Raw genomic sequence first — 18,895 nt, 5'->3', positions numbered from 1 at the left:
CCCCCCCTCTGGGATTGGCGATGCTCCTTTCCCCCCTCCCCAAATCCCCCCCCCCCAGTCTGGTTAGGTTCAGGAGGAGAGGAACCCCCCCCTGAGGAGTGGCTTCTCCTTTCCCCCCTCCCCCAATCCCCCCCCCAGCTTGGTTAGGTTCAGGAGGAGGAGGACCCCCCCTCTGAGGATGGCTTCTCCTTTCCCCCCCCCCCAAATCCCCCCCCAGTCTGGTTAGGACAGGAGGAGGAGAGACCCCCCCTCTGAGGAGTGGCTTCTCCTTTCCCCCCTCCCAAATCCCCCCCCAGTCGGTTAGGTTCAGGAGGAGGAGACCCCCCCTCTGAGAGTGGCTGCTCCTTTCCCCCCTCCCAAGCCACCCCCCCCCAGTCTGGTTAGGTTCGAGGAGAGACCCCCCCCCTGAGGTGGTTCTCCTTTCCCCCTTCCCCAAATCCCCCCCCCCCAGTCTGGTTTAGTATCAGAGGAGGAGACCCCCCCTCTTAGGATGGCTCTCCTTTCCCCCCCCCCAAATCCCCCCCCAGTCTGGTTAGGTCTCGGAGAGGAGAGACCCCCCCTCTGAGGAGTGGCTTCTCCTTCCCCCCTCCCCAAATCCCCCCCAGTCTGTTAGGTTCCGTAGTAGGAGAGACCCCCCCTCTGAGGAGTGGCTTCTCCTTTCCCCCCTCCCAAATCCCCCCCCCCAGTCTGGTTAGGTGGAGGAGGAGACCCCCCCCTCTGAGGAGGCTTCTCCTTTCCCCCCCCTCCCCAAATCCCCCCCCCAGTCTTGTTAGGATCAGGAGGAGGAGGAGACCCCCCCTCTGAGGAGCTGGCTTCTCCTTTTCCCCCCCTCCCCAAATCCCCCCCGTCTGGTTAGGTTCAGAGGAGGAGGAGACCCCCCTCTGAGGAGGCTTCTCCTTTTCCCCCCTCACCAAATCCCCCCCCCCAGTCTGGTTAGGTTCAGAGGAGGGACCCCCCCCTCTGAGGAGTGGCTTCTCCTTTCCCCCCTCCCCAAACCCCCCCCCAGTCTGTTAGGATCAGAGAGGAGAGACCCCCCCCCGTGAGGAGCCTTCTCCTTTCCCCCCCCCAAATCCCCCCCCCATCTGGTTAGTTCGGATGAGGAGGAGAACCCCCCCTCGAGGAGTGGCTCTCCTTTCCCCCCTCCCCAATCCCCACCCATTCTGGTTAGGTTCAGGAGGAGGCAGGATACCCCCCTCTGATGAGTGGCTTCTCCTTTCCCCCCTCCCCAAATCCCCCCCCCCAGTCTGGTTGGTTCAGGAGGAGGAGACGCCCCCCCTCGAGGAGTGGCTTCTCCTTTCCCCCCCTCCCCAATCCCCCCCCCCCAGTCTGGTTGATCAGGAGAGAGGAGACCCCCCCCTGCCGGATGGCTTCTCCTTTCCCCCCTCCCCAAATCCCCCCCCCCTGCTGGTTAGGTTCAGGAGAGGAGGAGACCCCCCCTCTGAGGAGGGCTTCTCCTTTCCCCCCTCCCCCAAATCCCCCCCCCAGTCGGTTAGTTCAGGAGAGGAGACCCCCCCCTCTGAGGAGTGGCTCTCCTTTCCCCCCTCCCCAAATCCCCCCCCCATGTCTACTTGTTAGGAGAGGAGAGGATACCCCCCCCGCTGAGGAGTGCTTCTCCTTTCCCCCCTCCCCCAAATCCCCCCCCCAGTCTGGTTAGTTCAGAGAGGAGGAGACCCCCCCTGAGGAGTTTCTCCTTTCCCCCCTCCCCAATTCCACCCCCCAGTCTGGTTGAGGTTCAGGAGGAGGAGACCCCCCTCTGAGGAGTGGCTTCTCCTTTCCCCCCTCCCCAACTCCCCCCCCCCAGTCTGGTTAGGTTCAGAGGAAGGAGACCCCCTCTGAGAGTGGCTTCTCCTTTCCCCCATCCCCAATCCCCCCCCCGTCTGGTTCGGTTCAGGAGGAGGAGAACCCCCCCTCTGAGATTGGCTTCTCCTTTCCCCCCTCCCCAAATCCCCCCCCCCCGTCCTGGTTAGGATCAGGAGGAGGAGACCCCCCCTCTGAGGAGGCGGCTTCTCCTTTCCCCCCTCCCCAAATCCCCCCCCCAGTCTGGTTAGGTTCAGGGGAGGAGGGACCCCCCCTCTGAGGAGTGTCTTCTCCTTTCCCCCCTCCCCAAATCCCCCCCCCCCAGTCTGGTTAGGTTCAGGAGGAGAAGACCCCCCTCTGAGGAGTGGCTTCTCCTTTCCCCCTCCCCAAATCCCCCCCCCAGTCTGGTTCGAATTCAGAGAGGAGGAGACCCCCCCCTCTGAGGAGTCGCTTCTCCTTTCCCCCCTCCCCAAATCCCCCCCCCCAGTCTGGTTAGGTCAGGGGAGGAGGAGACCCCCCCTCTGAGGAGTGGCTTCTCCTTTCCCCCTCCCCAAAGCCCCCCCCAGTCTTGGTTATGAGGTTCAGGAGGAGGAGACCCCCCTCTGAGGAGGGCTTCTCCTTTCCCCCCTCCCCAAATCCCCCCCCCCAGTCTGGTTAGGTTCAGGAGGAGGAGGACCCCCCCTCTGAGGAGTGGCTTCTCCTTTCCCCCCTACCCCAATCCCCCCCCAGTCTGGTTAGTTGTTCGGAGGAGGACCCCCCCCTCTAGGAGTGGCTTCTCCTTTCCCCCCTCCCCAAATCCCCCCCCGATCGGTTAGGTTCGGAGGACGGAGACCCCCCCTCTGAGGAGTGGCTTCTCCTTCCCCCCCCCCAAATCCCCCCCCCAGTCTGGTTAGGTTCAGAGGAGGAGACCCCCCCTCTGAGGAGTGGCTTTCTCCTTTCCCCCCTCCCCAAATCCCCCCCCCCAGTCTGGTTAGGTCAGGAGGATGAGCCCCCCCTCCGAGGAGTGGCTTCTCCTATCCCCCTCCCCATATCCCCCCCCCATCTGGTTAGGTTCAGGAGGAGGAGACACCCCCTCTGAGGAGTGGCTTCTCCTTTCCCCCCTCCCTCCCCCCCCCAGTCGGTTAGGTTTCGGAGGAGGAGAGACCCCCCCTCTGAGGAGTGGCTTCTCCTTTCCCCCCTCCCCAAATCCCCCCCCCAGTCTGGTTAGGTTCAGGAGGAGGAGACCCCCCCCTCTGAGGAGTGGCTTCTCCTTTCCCCCCTCCCCAAATCCCCCCCCCAGTCTGGTTAGGTTTCGGAGGAGAGACCCCCCTCTGAGGAGTGGCTTCTCCTTTCCCCCCCTCCCCAAATCCCCCCCCAGTATGGTTAGGTTCAGGAAGGAGGAGGAGACCCCCCCTCTGAGGAGTGCTTTCTCCTTTCCCCCCTCCCCAAATCCCCCCCCCAGTCTGGTTAGGGTTCAGGAGGAGGAGGAGACCCCCCCTCTGAGGAAGTGGCTTCTCCTTTCCCCCCTCCCCAAATCCCCCCCCCCAGTCGGGTTAGGTTCAGGAGGAGGAGGAGACCCCCCCTCTGAGGAGTGGCTTCTCCTTCCCCCCTCCCCAAATCCCCCCCCCCAGTCTGGTTAGGTTCAGGAGGAGGAGACCCCCCCCTCTGAGGAGTGGCTTCTCCTTCCCCCCTCCCCAAATCCCCCCCAGTCTGGTTAGGAAGATCAGCCCCCTCACCAGCCCTCACCAGGAGGGGAGAAAGGGCTTCTCTTGGCAAGGGAGGGAAGGAAAGCGAGGAGGGGTCTCTTGGGGGGGGGACACTGCCTCATTTCTGAGCTTGCCTGTCTGTGTGTCGGAGGAAAGCAACGCCGTGTCCGTCGCAGGGCTGGAGTTGCTTCCGTAGTTCCATGGTGTGTCTGCAAAAGGGTCGCCATCCTGCCGCCTCCCTGGTGGGCTCCAGGGATCCTCAGAAGAGATCTCCCCCCCCTCCCTCTCCTTTTCCCAGGATGTCGAGCAGCAGGATCCCCGCGGGCGAAGCCTGTTGCACCTGGCGGTCTCCTTGGGCTACGCGGAGTCTGTCCGCGTCCTCTTGCGGCACAAGGCGGACGTCACGAAGGAGAACGGCCAGGGGTGGACAGGTGAGTCTGAGCAGGTGGTGGTGAAGTGGAGGCGTGGAAGAGCTTAGCTATTGCCTCCCCTGCAGACTCAGCTCCTCTCTCTTTCTGGCAGTCCTGCACGAGGCCATCAGCACCGGCGATCCGGAAATAGTCCACATGGTCCTTCAACACCGTGACTTCCAGCAGACATCCACAACCCTGGGGGGGGTCCCCGAATTGCTTCAGAAGATCAGCGAGGTAACGCGAGGAGCAGGAAAGAAGAAGCCGCTTGGGTGAAAACCCTTTGGGCCTCCCAGTAGCCTCCACGTTCTAAAGCGGCCTAAATGCGATTGCCCTTATTTTGCTACGGTGGTTTATTCCCCCAAGAAAGCCCCTCAGGCACGGGTGGGCAACCTTTTTTGGCTCGCATGCCAAAGGGGGGGGAGCACCAGGGGGGGGGGGTTGCGCGTGGGTGTGCCACACCCATAATGCAATATGTGACCCCCAGCGATATGCACGCATGGCCAGCACACACGCACCCACTTTTTGCATGCTTTTTCCACCCTCCCCAGGCTCCAGAGGCTTTATAGGACCATGGGGAGGGCGAAAACAGCCTCCCTTACCCCCCCCCCAAGACCCTCCGGAGGCTTCAGGGAGCGCAAAAACCCGGCCCTATGGGCAACCGGAAGTTCGGGAATGGACTTCCGGTTTGCTCATGGGGCAGTTTTTAGTCCCCCGGAGCCTTTAGGGAAGCTCCTGGGCCTCCAGACGGGGTGGGAGGGGGGCTGTTTTTGCCCTCCCCAGGCTCCTATAAAGCCTGGGGAAGGGCGAAAAATGGCCTAAAAAAAGTCTGAAGTCAGTTGGCCCGTGCACACATGCGCACTGGCCAGCTGACGGCAACGCCATCATGTGCCCTGACAATGGCTCCGTGTGCCACCTGTGGCATGCGTGCCATGGGTTTCCCATCCCGGCTCTTAAGGCTTCGCCTAGCCAAGCGTCAGGCGTTGTGCTGTTTCTGAGTCCACCTGTTCAGATTCGCACCCTCAGCCGAACACTTTCCCTTTCCCCCAAATCCTGTGACTGGGAGGCACTGAGGCCTTGTCCCTTAACGCCACAGGCTCAAATTGTAAGGCTCACTGGAAGCCAAATCAGGCTTCCTTTTCCTCTCGAAAGGGGAAACGTTTCATTCCTCTCTCATTTCCCCCCGTAGACTCCAGATTTCTATGTGGAAATGAAGTGGGAATTCACCAGCTGGGTGAGTCTGAACCAAGTTGCTGCTTTTGGGAGGTTTACGGATCCTCTTGGACCGAGTTCATGCTACCTTTCCCGCTCAGCCTGGGAAAACCGGCGTTCCTTTGTGAATCGCGCCAGTTCCCATGACTCACCTTTTAGCTCTTCCGCCCTCCCTGCATCTCCCCACATCCCGCTGGTGTCCAGAGTTTGCCCAGTGACGTCTGCCGCATCTGGAAGAGCGGCGCAAAGCTGCGCGTGGATATCACCCTGCTGGGCTTTGAAAACATGAGCTGGGAGCGAGGGAGGCGCAGCCTGATCTTCAGAGGGGAAGGGTGAGCCGTGCCAGAGCTCCAGTGGAGGGAGGTGTAACGTTCCCATGGCTCGTCCATGAGGCCAATGTGGAGAAAAGACACGGACACGATCTTTCTCGGGATGGAGCGACCCAGATTGGGGGTCTGAGAGCCCCTTTTATTGAGATAGGATAAAGGCAGGAGGAGCAACAGCATGTGGTTAAAAACAGCCTGTAAAAGTACAATTTCTAATCTACTGCTCAGGGAAGTTCTGTATATATATGGTCAAATCCTGGGCGTCAATGGTAGGGCGCATCTCAGGATGTTATGTTATGCACTATCAGGATGTTATGGAGTTTTAGGAGTTTGTTTTCTCCTGTGTGGTTCAGCGTGGCTCTGCATCCCCTGTTATGAACTGGGCCATGGGTGACCCACACCTACACAAGGAACTATATTACACAGGGAGGGGGGGGGGAGGGACCATAACGCTCTGTGCCAGCCCTTCCCACTTGGCTTTCCAGATACCGGGCACTGGGCTGAGCTGATTGAGGTTAACCATGACGACCAAGTGGTGGCGGCCGAGCGCTTTGAGATCACGCAGCAGATCAAGCGGCTGACCCTGGACTCCATGGTCCCCAAGAGCAAGGAGGTGGAGCGGCGGCTGACCTCTCCCATCCTCAGCACCTCCCTGGACACCAAGAACATCGCCTTTGAAAGGTGGGGGGAGCGGGAGCCCTTGCTCCGTGTCTCCTGGGATTCTCTTGCGCCACAGCCCTGGGTTGGCAGGAATGAGCAGCCCCCAAGAGGTGCCCGCCCTTCTCCCTCCAAGGGCTGAGGAGCGTGGGAGCACTGAGTCGTTCCTGGGCCAAGGAGGGCAGGAGCCAGGAAACGGATGTTTGCCTTGCAGAGATACCTCTGGCTTCTGGGTCTGGAAAACGGAGAGGAGCGAAGTGGTGAATGACTACGAAGCCAAGGTGAGGAGCCGCCTGGAGCCGGGCCCCGGTGCCTCCTCTCCCCTGCCGGCTGCTCACCTCAGGCTCTCCTCCTCCTCTTCCTCTCCTCTGGGGAGCGGCTCCCCTACGGTGGGCGGGCGTGAGCCTCTTGCTCCTTCCTCCAGGTCTTCACGGCCAACAATGTGAACGTGGTGACCAGGATCCGGACGGAGCACTTGACGGAGGAGGAGAAGAGGAGATACAAAGGTGGCTGCTTTGATGAGAGCGACTGGGAGGCCCTGGGTGGGTGGGGTAAGGGGGCAGCTTGGAGCTGACTGGCCCCTCTCCCTTTCTCCTAGCAGACCGAAACCCCCTGGAGTCCTTCTTGGGCACCATTGAGCACGAATACGGAGCCCAGCAGGTGAGTCTTCCGGCTCTGCCCTCCCGGCCTCCTGCTCTCAGCCACCGAGGGAGGGAGGGAGCCGCCCCTGAGGGCAGCCGCTCAGTTGCCCCCTTTTCCCCAGGACCTGACGACGGAATTTGCCTCGACCAACAACCCAACCGCTCTCACCCCGAGGAATACTTCGACCCCGACTTTGACTTGAAGGACAGAGACATTGGCAGGCCCAAAGAAGTGACCATTCGGACTCAGAAGTAAAGGCATTGGTTCTCCCGCCTCTTAGCTCCCAACCTGCATATCCCCCCCACCCCCACCAGCTTTGCTCCCCCAGGAAGAGGCAGCTCCTTGGGGGAGAGGAGGGGGCTCCTCTTTCTCTTTCCACATTTGCAAACGAGCAGCTCTCCTTCCAAAACTCTCCCCCCCACACACACACACACCTCTGGCTTGGGGAGGGTGGGAGGCCCTTAGGAATATGTCCCAGGATTGTGGCCCCACCTGTGCAACTCTCCCGCCTTCCCTGCCCAGGTTTAAAGCCAACCTGTGGATGTCCGAAGAGTTCCCCGCTCTCCCTCGTGAGCAGGTCTCTCCAATCGTGGACCTGATGGCCAGGACCAGCGCCCACTTTGCCCGGCTGAAGGACTTCATCACCCTGGACTTCCCTCCGGGCTTCCCGGTCAAAATCGGTGCGGTTCCCTGGCTCTGCTGCACTCCTGAGCCGAAACAAAGCCTCCCGAAGCCCATTGGTGGGAGGGGGGCAAAGATGCCTGGGGGCCCCTCCCCTCACTTCTCCGTTTCTCCCCCCCCCCCACAGAAATCCCCTTGTTCCACGTCCTGAATGCCAGGATTACCTTCGGACGCGTCAACTGCTGCAGCACCCTGGAAGAGGCTTCGCCCGAAGGACCCCAGGGGACCACGGGTGAGGAGGGAGGGAGGGCGTCTGTAGCCTTCAGGCAAAGGGGGGGAGGGTGGCCCCGGCCCGTCCGGGTTCCCAGTTGGCAGCTGTCCTGATCAGTGCCCTCCTCCCCCCAGCTGCCCCGGCCTCCCCCTTCGTAGTGGACCCCTCCGTCTTCGAGATCCCCAAATCCTACCGGCTGCAGGACGACGGCCGGAACCTCCACGTGCAGGACGAGGACAATGAAATCATGCAGTTTGCCATCCAGCAGAGCCTGATGGAGTCCGGCCCCAGCCAGGTGAGTTTGGGTCGAGAGCTGAGGCTGCCCTTCGGTCTGGCCATTGGACCCAGGCGCCTTCAGGGGTTGCACCCCCGGAGGACCCCTGGCTCAGCCCAGGGATCACAGCTGCAGGGAGGGCGGGCGGGAGGAGGGCCCCCCGGTCACCTCTCTGTCTTCCCAGGAGCCTCTGGGGCCACCCTTGAACGGGGACGTCTCCTACGCCCAGGACCTCCACCTCCACTATCAAAGGTAAGGCTGAGAAGGATGCCAGCCACCTGGGGGCCTCAGGCTCTTCCTCACGGTTCCCCAGGGGTGCACCTAGGCCAGCGAGGGCACCCCAAGCTGGTGGGCAGGGGTGGTGCCAAGACCCATCACCTGGCCGAACAAGCCCTCTGGGCTCTCGCTTGCCCTCCTGCTCCTGCTGGCAGGGACTTCCGGGCAGCTGCCTGGTCTCCCCTGAACAGAGCAGGGAGACCCTCCCCCAGGTCTTCAGGTTGCCAGGCTTGGAGCCCCTGCTCTGGCAGAGCCCTGGGGCATCCCATCCCGCTGCTCAGAAAGCGCTTCTCTGTCCCGCGCAGGGCCCTGCAGGAGAGCCTCCTGGCCAGTGGCGGGAGCAGGCCACCCCTGCGGGGGTCTTCCACCTTCGACCGGGAGCTGCACCTGGCCATGGCGCTCTCCCTCCAGGAGCAGCAGGAGCGGGAGCAGCGGAGGCAGGAGGAGGAGGAGGAGGAGCTGAAGGAGGCTCTCCAGCGCTCCCTGCTGGAAAAGTAGCGGCATGACGCCTGCAGGAAGTGCGCGACGGACGCCCGGCCCTTCTTGGCCTGGGCACTGGAAAGGGAGGCCAGGCCAGGCCCCCTTCGGCAGGGAGGGAGGGGGCTCTCCCGCTCACTCGCCAAAGCTTTGAGCCCAAAGATCTGCTCGTCTTCCTCTGCGCTCGGCCGAAGGGGGCACCCCCCCCCCGTCTTCCTTTGCCAAAGCCTGTTCCGAAGGGGTGGGGGGACCCTTGCCAGCCTGAGCCGAGGGAGGGGCTTCCTCAGAGTCAGCTCCTCCTCTACCAAAGATTTCAGCAGCCGCCAGGTGTCTTTCACGGCCTACGTGCCGTGCCGGAGTGCTTTGCCTTTCCCCTTCCCCTCGGACTCCTCCAGCCGCTTCTTGGTGTCTCTGTAACCTCCCCAGGCACCCCCCCCCCAGCTCCTGCCCCTCCTGGCAATTGGGGGGTTTGTGTTTTTAAATAAAGTGGGGGCAACTCCTGTCTTGGCTGAGTTCCTTACCTGAAAAAGAGGGGAGTGAGGGGGGGCTCTTTAGGTGAAGGGAGAAGTTCTGTCTTGGAAGTGGGGGAAGGAGGCGGACCCCAAAGAGCAAAGAGGAGGGGGACGCATCCCGTCAAGCTGCAATTTCAGGGTGGCGCAATCTGTTCCCAAGAGCAGAAATGGTGCCCTCCAACATTGGGGTCCTGCTGGCTGAGAGAAGGCAGGTTCCCCGCAAGAGAAGATGGAGACCAGCTGAGCCAAATCACACCGACAGCTGTTTTATTTCCTACCCCAAAGGAGCCGATGCACATCAGGGAAACCCCATTAGGACATAACGACAAAAAGCAGGGAACCACAGCAGGAACGCCAGCAGTCACGAGGGGAAGCTCGAGGGCAGCCTTCGGCCGCTTTCCCTGGGCACCGTCTGCCTGCTGGGCTCCCCTCCAGCGAGACCCCCGTCCGACTCCTGGGAGCTGCACAGCCGGCGAGAGGAGGGCTTTCTGGGGCAGCCCGTAAGAGGCCCCGCCGTCCGGGCTCTGGGCGAGAACGGGGCCTCTGGCGGCCCTCGGGGTCGCGCTGCAACGGTCGGCGGTCCATTGGGAGTCGGACCGAGCCCAGCTGGGGGCGCAGGGCCGAGACCTTCCGTGGCTTAAGGCGCTTCAGCCCAGCGCGGCGGAGGCAGGTCAGGGCGGGAGAGAGAGAGAGGCGGGACGGGGGCGGGCGGAGCAGGCGGCGGGAGCTTCGGTCCCGGCTACCTGCGGCGAAGCGGCCGATAGACGCAGACGGCCAGCAGGAGGGCGGCCAGCAGCAGGAGGCCGAAGACGCTGCCCAGCAGAGCTGCGGAAGAAAAGGCGGCCCGATCAGGGCAGGGACCCTCCGTCCACGGGTAGCCGAGGCCGCGGAGGAGCAGAGCCGCCGGGCAGGGAAGGAGCGAGGGGGGTTCCGGCCGTCCCACCCAGCCCTCCTTACCCAGGTTCTGCCTCCGGAGGACGGCGAAGGGACGCTGCTGCTGCCCGCTGCCCGCCGCTTCCCCGGCCTCGCCCTGCGCCACAGCTAGCAGCGGCGGCAGCAGCGCCAGCAAGGCGGCTCCCCGGCGGCTCCGCGGCATCCTCGCGACAGCTCAGGGCGGAGAGGCGCTCGCAGCCCCGGCTCTGAGGGCCTCTGAACATGTGCAGAGCGGGAGGCCCCGCGCGGAAGGGGCGGGATTGCCACGCGAGCCCCCCACCCCCAAGAAGCGCCGTGCAGCCGAGCCTCGTGGCCGGTGCTGGGAGGGAGGGGGGCTCCGTGAGTCCTTGGCGTGGGGGCTTCTTAGGCGGATGCCTTTTTTATCGGGGCTTCCGTGGGGGAAACGGCGGGGGGAGGGGGAGAAGCAAGCGGGGCGACCCAACCCACCAAAGGCGGCTTCCTCGCCGCTTCTTCTTTTTGGGGGGCGGGGGGCGGATGAGAAGCAGGAGTCGGGGCGCCTGGAACCAGGGGTTCTTTCGTGGGGTGCTCAGCAAAGAACAGCCTGTGTTTTGGGGTAGCTCTCCATCAAGGATTAAAGGGGGGCTGGCACGGCCACCATCTCCAGGGTCAGCTCCCGGGCCATCTTCTCTGGCCGAAGACACAGGGCCAGGCGCTGGAGGGGGGGCAAGGAGAGAGGGGGGGGAGGGAGTGTGTTAGAGCAGTGTTTCTCAACCTTGGCAACTTGAAGATGTCCGGACTTCAACTCCCAGAATTCCCCAGCAGTGGTTAGGACAGTGTTTCTCAACCTTGGCAACTTGAAGATGTCCGGACTTTAACTCCCAGAATTCCCCAGCCAGCATTCGCTGGCTGGGGAATTCTGGGAGTTGAAGTCCGGACATCTTCAAGTTGCCAAGGTTGAGAAACACTGTGTTAGAGAACTGGCTGGGAAAATAACCCCCCCTCCCCCTTGCCTGAGGCTCCCATTTCCCTGACCTGCTTCAGAGATCCGGGGGTCCAGGCCAGCTTGTAGACCATGTAGGTGGGGATGCAGAGGAAGGAGGAGACCCCAATCAGGTGTCCCAGCCAGATGCTCCACGCAGGATACTCGTAGTCGAAGAGCACCAGCGGGGACTGGTCCAGGAGGGAGCTGATGAGAATGAACTGGGCAGGAACCAAGAAGGAGGAAATCAGGTCTGGCAGAATGCCCAGCCGCCCCAAGGCCCCCTCCCCATCTTCTCTGCTTTACAAGCCTCCCTTCCACCCCGAGGGGACACTTGTCCCGGATAGTAACCGAGGGGCTCCTGCAGAGAGCTAAGGATCCGTCCGGCAAGCAGAGCAAATGTCCCTGGAGCCTCCGTACCCCTTTCTCCTGGCTCCCGAGAGGGCTGTGACCCACTTCACCCTCAGTCAGTGGCATCAGAAAGGGTGGCGGGGGAAGGATCTGTTACGTACCGCCAAGGTGGCTGGGCTGACCACTCTCCAGCACACTTGCCAGTAGAGTCCTGGCCCAAAGCCCAGCATGGCCTTCACGTCGCTGCAAAACTGCTGCATTCCTAGGAAGGAAGCCCATCGCTCAAGGGACCTTTGAGGAGCTGGGCCCCCTCCCTGGACGGTGCAGGGGAGGAAGACTCCGAGCAGAAGGGGACGGTGGTCTCAGAAGGGCAGAGGAAGGTTTGCAGAGATGATGGGGAATCATTTCCCCCTGAAGGAGACTCGTAAAGAGACGGTCACTCTACTAAGCTGGCCTCAGGTGGCGGCACTGAAAGTGGGTCGCAGAGGGTCTCTCCCCCACCCGCACCAAGGGCCCACAGAGCCTCTTTCCTCCTCACCGTAGAACCAGGAGACGGCAATGGCTTCCAGGAACACCACGGCTAAGATGGAGCAGCCAGCCCCAAACTCTTCCAGGAGTTTCACAATGTAGGGCCCCCCCTGGATTGGAACACCAGTAAAGAGCCTGCTGTGAACCTGGGAGGGGAGGGGGGGGCTCTGATAGGCTGCAAGCCCCCAGAAGGGCTGGGTTGGGAGCAGCCCTTGAAGGTGGACAATACCACACTTGGCCTTCATGGTGCCCCTCTGCCCTTTTGGGGAGGGTTCTAGTAGGGGGAAGTCCCACAATTAGCTCACTTGGGGGCTCCTGGCTTGCTTCGCCCCCCCCCCCCCCCCGCCATCACAGGAGCAAAATAAACTCTCTGCCTTGTGTTGCAAATATTCAACAAGGCGGCCTCCTTGGAAATCCATGCAGGAGAAGAGTTATGAGCCACCCTCTGTCCCCAACATCCCAGCGGCCTTTCTTCGGCATAAGGCCAGAGAGGTGCTGCCTGACCCTGAGCTCAAGGGGTCAAGGAATGCCCGCAGCTGTCCCCATAACTCACATTGGTCAGCGTGGCCAGGGAGCCCAGGAAGCAGAGGCTGATGAGTCCCAGCACGAACAGCTGGCGGTGCTCGCCCAGCACTTGGGGATACTCGTCCATCAGGGCGGTGATCACGGCTTCCAGGCCCCCGAACTGCAAGGGGAACCTAGTCTGAGTGCTGGAGACTGTTGGGGGGGGGGCTGCCCCGTCCCCTTCAGAGCAATTCTGGCCTTCGGGAAGCTTGTGGAACTGTTCCTTGCAGAGGAATGGGGGCACATTGCTTGGGAAACAGTTGGGAGGTTCCCCCCCCCAGTTTCTGCCTTGGAAGTATTTCCAGGTGGGGCCTCTCTTCTTTTTTAAGACAAAAGGGTGGGGGGCATTTGCAGGAGAGCAGCTGAAAAGGGTCTCCCGTCCTCCCAGTGCAGAGACTTACCGTGCTGTCCAGTCCCAGCGTGACCATCATGAGGAAGAAGAGGATGGCGAAGAAGGAGGATCCGGTCATGTTGGCAAGGGCTTCCGGGTAAGTGATGAAGAGGAGGCTGGGGCCTGGAAGAGACCCTTGGATGGCACCAGAAGGGACGTGCCAATGGGCCAAAAGGAGGCTCGCTCTCCGTGGCCTTCCCTGCCACCCATCGCCCCCAAAAGAACTCTTGGGCAGGGGCAGTGTGGGAATCAAACCTGCTGGCGATGCCGTGACCGAGGCCCCCAAGAGGCGATCTCTCACCTTGGTCCCTTGCCACATCCACCACGTCCATGTGCCGCATTTCGGCCATGTAGCCCAGGACGGAGAAAATGACGAATCCGGAGAGGAAGCTGGTGAAGCAGTTGACCAGGCTGGTCACGATGGCGTCTCTGGAAAGGAGCGAGGGAGCCGTGAGCCCCCCAGGCAGATGTGCCAGAGGAAGAAGAGGGTTGTGGCGGCCTCCGAGAGAAGGCAGCTGGCTGATAGCCGGGATCCGCTCGGTTGCTCCCCGGCCCTTTGCCTTCAACCCAGCAATGGGGGCTCCCGCCAGGCACAGGAGCAGAGCCTGGTTATCCTGACCCCCAACTTGCGTCAGCCATCCAGATGCGCAGCCACCCAACAGGGGGATGGAGAGGAGGAGGAGGAGGGGAGCTGCTGGGCCTCAGAGCCTCACCGGTAACAGTTGTTGTTGAAGGGGTTGTAACTGGCCAAGGCAAGGAGGACCCCGAATCCCGGCCCCAGGGAGAAGAAGACCTGGGCGGCTGCGTCCACCCACACCTGAGCAGAGGGAGGGACAGGGGTGACCACTGGGGAGCCACAGGGCCACTCTTGGCGGAAGGAGGCCGGTGTTCCCTCCGGTCTAGGGGCTGCCCTTGGACAGGAGAAGGGCAGCAAGGAAGCCCCTTGTAGGTTCTGCCCAATCCCCCCCCCCTTCGCCTTCATGAAAATTCATCCTTGCATAATGATGGGCAGGAAGTCCATTGTCAACTCTGCAGGGAAACAGGGCACGGCACCCAAATGCAGACAGCGTAATGACATGGGTAATTCAACCCCTGATTTGCATTTCTAAGGGAGCCAAAGAATAGCGAGGGAAAGAACAACTCCCCCTCCCTCCCTCCCTGCCCCCCAACTGGCCTTCTGATCTTCTCTGTGGGGAGGGGGGGGTTACCAGATGGGGGCCTTTTTGTCATGGATCTGCAGGAGGGGGCAGAGTGGAGAGGGGGAGTCACGGGGCAGAGCCCCAGCAAGTGGCCCTTGACACAGAGGGCCCCCAGCAAGCCCCCTCCTCCCTGTGGGGAGGGAGGCACCTGAGACTGAAAGCTCCTGAAGGGCAGGGGATCTGGGATCAAGTGGATCCCAGCGGTATTGAAGGCAGAATGGAGGCTTGGCTTCCTTCTGAGCCCCATAGAGAAGCCAGGACTGTGTTGGAATGGGGGAAGGGCCACTGCAGGGAAACCGAAGTCGCAGGGGTCCCCTCCCAACTCCTCTGGGTCAGTGGTTTTCCCCCCCACTGTCTCCTGCTGGGAGAAGCCACAACTCTGCCCTGAAATGTGGGGTCCTTGGTGTTTCTGTCCGGCACAATGGCTGGATGGGAAACCTTTTGGGAGCCCCCCCCCCGCCCCCGCTCTGCCTCCAGATCTCGGGTTCCCTGCTACCTTCTCTGTTGAATTGCAGCCTGGCAGGAAGAACCTGTCAGTTGCAAAAAGCGAAGTGCAGAAACGTACGTCGATGCTCCTCAGCTTCTGCCAATCGGGTTGCAGGTAGAAGACAATCCCCCTCCAGGCCCCCGGGAGGGTTGCCCCACGGATCAGCAGGATGAGCAGGACGATGTAGGGCAGGGTGGCCGTCACCCAAACCACCTGGAGGGAGAACCAGGCTGAGGGGGGCTTGGGCCAAGCTATTCCCCCCCCCCAGTCCCAGGAGAGGCATTGCTTCCTCTACTGCCCAAGGGTTGGTGCCCATTGCCCACTTCTGCAGCCACGAGGAGGGGCCCCTGGGGGAGGAGGAGGGGGCATCAGGGCCCCCCAGACACTGCAATGGGACTCCTCGCTGCAGGAGAGGGGCGGAGGCCCCCACGCAGCCTGTACCTTCCCTGAGGTCTTGACTCCTTTCCAGAGGCTGAAGTAGACAGTAGTGAAGATGAGGAAGAGGCAGAGCAGCAGCTGCCAACGGATCTCGCCCACGTCAGACAGTCCATGCGAATTCTGCACCTGCAGGACGTGCCTCCTGTGGCAGAGAGAAGCTCTTGGTCAGAGGGGGGAGGAAGCTCCGTTGCCATCCAAGGTTCCCAGGAGGAACGCCAGCAGAATTTGCCCCCGTGGATAATTCCGTCCAGGTGCCCGAGACTCCGAGGGCGCGTGCCCTCCGTCTTGGCTCATGCCGCCTTATAAACCAGCCCTGGCTCTGCTCCCGGAGACGGCTGGCCCCTGCCAGGGCTTCTGAGCCCCTTACATGTAGAACTCTTCGGCGGGGGACTTGGAGAGGTTGGTCCAGGAGACGTTGCCAGCCTCAAAGTAGCTGAGGCAGCTGGGGGTGTTCCAGGGGTTGCTGCAGCTGGCCCAGGGCAGGGGGCGGGCGAAGGAGGAGCAGAAGTAGAAGAGGGCCCAAGCAATGATGGTGTTGTAGTAGAAGGCCACGTAGAGGTTGATAACGCAGATGGCGAAGCCGATGCCTGCAGGAGGAGAAGGCAGGCAGGTAGAGGCGGCCCCCAGACCCTCATTCCCAGGGGCCTGGTGGAAGCTGAAGCCCAAAGGCCGCCTGACCTCGGCTCCCCCCCCCCCAAGCACCTCTTCCCTTGTCCTGTCCTGGAAAAGCATTTCAGCTGCCTCTCGCCTAAGAGTGGGGAGGGGAGTGGGGGGCCTTGAAACCCTGGCTTCCTCCTCCAGGCCCCCCTCCCTCGAGGGATCCTAAACTTTTGGACAGATGTGCAGCCGCCCCTCCCCCTTTGGGAGAACCTCTGCAGTTTGGATGGCTAGTTACCTTTGAAGATGGGACAGATGTTCTTCCAGATGGGTATGGCTCCGACCCGATGGAATTGCCCCAGAGCCAGCTCCATGTAGAAAAGGGGCACGCCTCCGAAGACGGCCATCAGCATGTAGGGGATGAGGAAGGCTCCTGGGACAGCCAAGGGGGGGGGGGCGGAGGATGAGGGTTCAGGGGCCTCAGCTGCTCTCCTCCTCTCTCTCCCCCCCCTCTGGCCTGGGGAAAGAGCTGACCAGCAGGCTCAAACCGCCCCCCCCCTCACATCTCTCTCGGAAAGGCAGCTTCAGTTAATGGTCCCATTCAGAGGCTCCATGAAGCTGCTTTGCTTCTCCCGGTGATGGGCATAACGAATTCCTCCTAGATGTTTTAAAGGAGTGGCAAGGGAGGGGGGCATGGTTTGCTCCCCACCAGTTCCTCCCAACCCCTCCCCCTTTCCTTAAAGCCCCCCCCCCCCCAGCAGCCACTTGGCCACAGTTGAAGGGATGCAGACTGTCCTCTGATTTCTCTGCATTCATGTGGTCTAGAAACATGGACAATCAATGCACAGATTGTTACAGCGTAGCCAGCGGGTGCAAGTAAAACAGGCAACTGGTGCAAGCTAAATTAATAAGACAAACTGAAAAGCCACACAGCCGAGAGAAAGGTGAAGAGGCACCAGTGTCCTGGGAAAACATCTGGAAATATGCAGATCTCCAGGCTGTGCAATACACCTGCCTTGCCCCACAGGATGATTCTCTGCCTGGAATAAAATGGGCTCCAAACGGCACCCGGAGCAAATCCCAGAGGAGACCTGGAAATTGCAAAGCAGACTTTTCCTCCCTCCCTTGTTTAAGAAAGGCATTTGGTCCCTTTGCTTAAGCTTTTCCACAATTAAAAAAAAACAACAATTTGGAGACAGATTCAATCTTATTCGTTTGTTTCTCCCTTGATTAACTTTTATTTATTTATTCATATTCCCCTTTTAAGTAGTTTTCCTGTGACCATTTGTATGTATGTATGTATGTATGTATGTATGTATGCATGTATGTGTGTATATATATGTGTATGTACAGTTGCTGGAAAATAGGGCACAAATGTAAGAGAACTAGAGGGAAAAAAGTAAGCAATAACTTGTAGATTGCTAAAGTTTCGTGTTATAAATTAGGTCCATAATGCTACGAGTAAATGGTAAAACTGGTTTGCAGTTTTACCACGTTTTGGCTGTTCTGCATTAAAGCAGTACCATGTTTCAGATTCTACAATATTTTTCCAATGGGGCGAAAGAGTATCGGCTACCCACATTTCTGTGAGCCTGTGTGCCGTGCATTTCGGCGAGGCTGAGAATAAATACCATGGACAGTTCCCCATCCCCAAAAAGACAGAAAGCCTTAGCGGTAGTTAAATTTGTTCCCTTATCCTGGGATTGAAATGTTATCCGTATCTGCACAGAGATTTTAGACCCAAGAAAGTCTCCAGGGAAATGGAAGAACCTTCTTACAATGGCCCCAAACTCCTCCAATAAAGCTACCTGGACACTCTGATGTTTAGGATTTCAACGGGACCCCCCGTTTTCCTGGGTCTTTCTTCCCCATTCTAAAGTCCAGTCTTCCAAATTGCACTGGCAGAAAAGGTGGTGGTCTCTAGGAAGGAGCGGAAGCAGAGAGACCCTCGCCCAGAATTATAAGGGCCTCCTTGCTTTGGTGGGAAGTTCACCTCGGCCCCAAACCCCTGCCCCCTCGCCACCCGCCTCCTTACCCCCTCCGTTCTGGTAGCAGATGTAGGGGAAGCGCCAGACGTTGCCCAGGTCGACGGCAAATCCTACCACGGACAGAAGGAAATCCACCTTCTTGCTCCAGGTGTCCCGCTGGCCAAGCAGGGGGCTGGCCCGGGGGGTCTCAGGGCCAGCCGGCCTGGCAAGGCAGGTGGTGGGAGAAGCGGACATCTTCCCCAACACCCTAGCAGGGTCTGGGCTGAAGAGGTTGGCGGAGGGCAGGCGCACCCAGGAGGAGGGTGGGTGCAGCAGGCGTTAGGAAGGGTTTGCTCACTTCAAAGGGAGAAGGGCGGGGGGGGAGGAGACAGAGGAGGAGCCCCCCTCCCCACCCATGCCTGGCCTTGCCTGGCTTCAGGAGCAAGAGAGGCACAAGGGGGGTGGAGGGGGGCCTGGGTCTGGCCACACCCACAGTTGCACAGCCTCTGTCGGGGGGGGGGGAATCAGTGGGTGACTTTTCCTTCCTCTGGGTGAGAGGGGGGGGGCTGGGGCAGCTGTGGGCCCTGCCCAGCTTGGGAGTTCCATTTCAGCCCCACAGCTTGAGCAGAAGGGATGCTGTGCTTCCCCACCTTCCTTGGTCTCAGACGGAGTTCTGATGGGGGAGCCAGGAGACCCTCCCCAGCCCCTGCCAGGGACAGAACTGGGCGTCTTCTGCATCCCAGAGGAGGGTCCCGCCCTGGCCCAGCAGGGATGAAGAAGGGATTGCCAGCGGGGGAATTGGCTTCCCCTCTTCTCAGAGTAACAGAATTGGGGGAGACCTTGGAGGTCTTCTAGTCCAACTCAAGTGGGAGGCCCTGCACCGTTTGGGTCTCTCCTTAAAGGCCTTTGGTGATGCAGCTCCCACAACCCCTGGAAGGAGGCCTGGGTGATTTGCTCTTCCACATGTGCTGACTTCAGGCGCTTTTCTCCTGCACAACAACCTTGCCAGGCAGGCCTCAGTGGCTGGGTTAGATGAGCAGTCCCTGGCAAGGACACCTAGAAGGGCAGCTGCCTTTCCAACCGGGGACCCTCCCTGTGCCCTGCTGGGAAGCCTGAAGCCTCTGGAGACTGATGGCCAAGGGGAGGCCAAGGCACCAGCTTCCCCTCCCTCTGCTCCACCAGATGCTCATGGAGGCCTCGCTCTCTGGCTGCCCTAGACTGGCAGGTCCCACTGAGAGGTGGGTCGATTCCTTGGATGCCCAGGGCTCTCCGCTACGGTGCACACAGTGCCTTTTCACGCCTGGGCAGCAGCCGGCCATTCAGCCACGCCTGGACAGCTG

At 60.9% G+C, this 18,895-nt stretch overlaps 2 protein-coding genes across 2 annotated transcripts in view; one reads left to right on the top strand and one right to left on the bottom strand.

Moving 5' to 3' along the window:
* Positions 1 to 9,150, top strand: part of ANKRD13A (ankyrin repeat domain 13A) — a 13,436-nt gene extending 4,286 nt beyond the window's left edge. The window contains 9 exon segments of the mRNA XM_032228835.1: positions 6,512 to 6,593; positions 6,686 to 6,747; positions 6,851 to 6,893; positions 6,896 to 6,980; positions 7,252 to 7,409; positions 7,538 to 7,642; positions 7,756 to 7,916; positions 8,080 to 8,147; positions 8,477 to 9,150. Of these exon segments, the coding sequence (XP_032084726.1) occupies positions 6,512 to 6,593; positions 6,686 to 6,747; positions 6,851 to 6,893; positions 6,896 to 6,980; positions 7,252 to 7,409; positions 7,538 to 7,642; positions 7,756 to 7,916; positions 8,080 to 8,147; positions 8,477 to 8,669 (957 nt within the window). The 3' untranslated portion in view covers positions 8,670 to 9,150.
* A 1,535-nt stretch (positions 9,151 to 10,685) lies between these two features.
* On the bottom strand, positions 10,686 to 17,810 carry SLC6A4 (solute carrier family 6 member 4). The gene is made up of 13 exons (XM_032229332.1): positions 17,624 to 17,810; positions 15,887 to 16,021; positions 15,359 to 15,578; positions 14,995 to 15,133; positions 14,632 to 14,766; positions 13,581 to 13,684; positions 13,169 to 13,296; positions 12,878 to 12,990; positions 12,466 to 12,597; positions 11,923 to 12,022; positions 11,546 to 11,646; positions 11,087 to 11,254; positions 10,686 to 10,766 (listed from the first exon to the last, which is right to left on the bottom strand). The coding sequence occupies exons 1-13, from the start codon at positions 17,808 to 17,810 to the stop codon at positions 10,686 to 10,688; spliced, it is 1,743 nt and encodes a 580-aa protein (XP_032085223.1).
* Between the last annotated feature and the right edge of the window lie 1,085 nt (positions 17,811 to 18,895).

Source organism: Thamnophis elegans, chromosome 13 (assembly GCF_009769535.1).
Source record: "Thamnophis elegans isolate rThaEle1 chromosome 13, rThaEle1.pri, whole genome shotgun sequence".
NCBI classification, from domain to species: Eukaryota; Metazoa; Chordata; class Lepidosauria; order Squamata; family Colubridae; genus Thamnophis; species Thamnophis elegans.
This window is presented reverse-complemented; position numbering and strand designations above follow the sequence as displayed.

Coding starts and splice junctions, on each gene's coding strand:
- SLC6A4 (XM_032229332.1), bottom strand. CDS start 17,810: ATGTCCGCTTCTCCCACCACCTGCCTTGCCAGGCCGGCTGGCCCTGAG. Junction 14,767..14,994: donor GAGTCAAGACCTCAGGGAAG/GTACAGGCTGCG, acceptor TTCTCCCTCCAG/GTGGTTTGGGTGACGGCCAC. Junction 11,255..11,545: donor TCAGCCCAGCCACCTTGGCG/GTACGTAACAGA, acceptor GTTCCTGCCCAG/TTCATTCTCATCAGCTCCCT.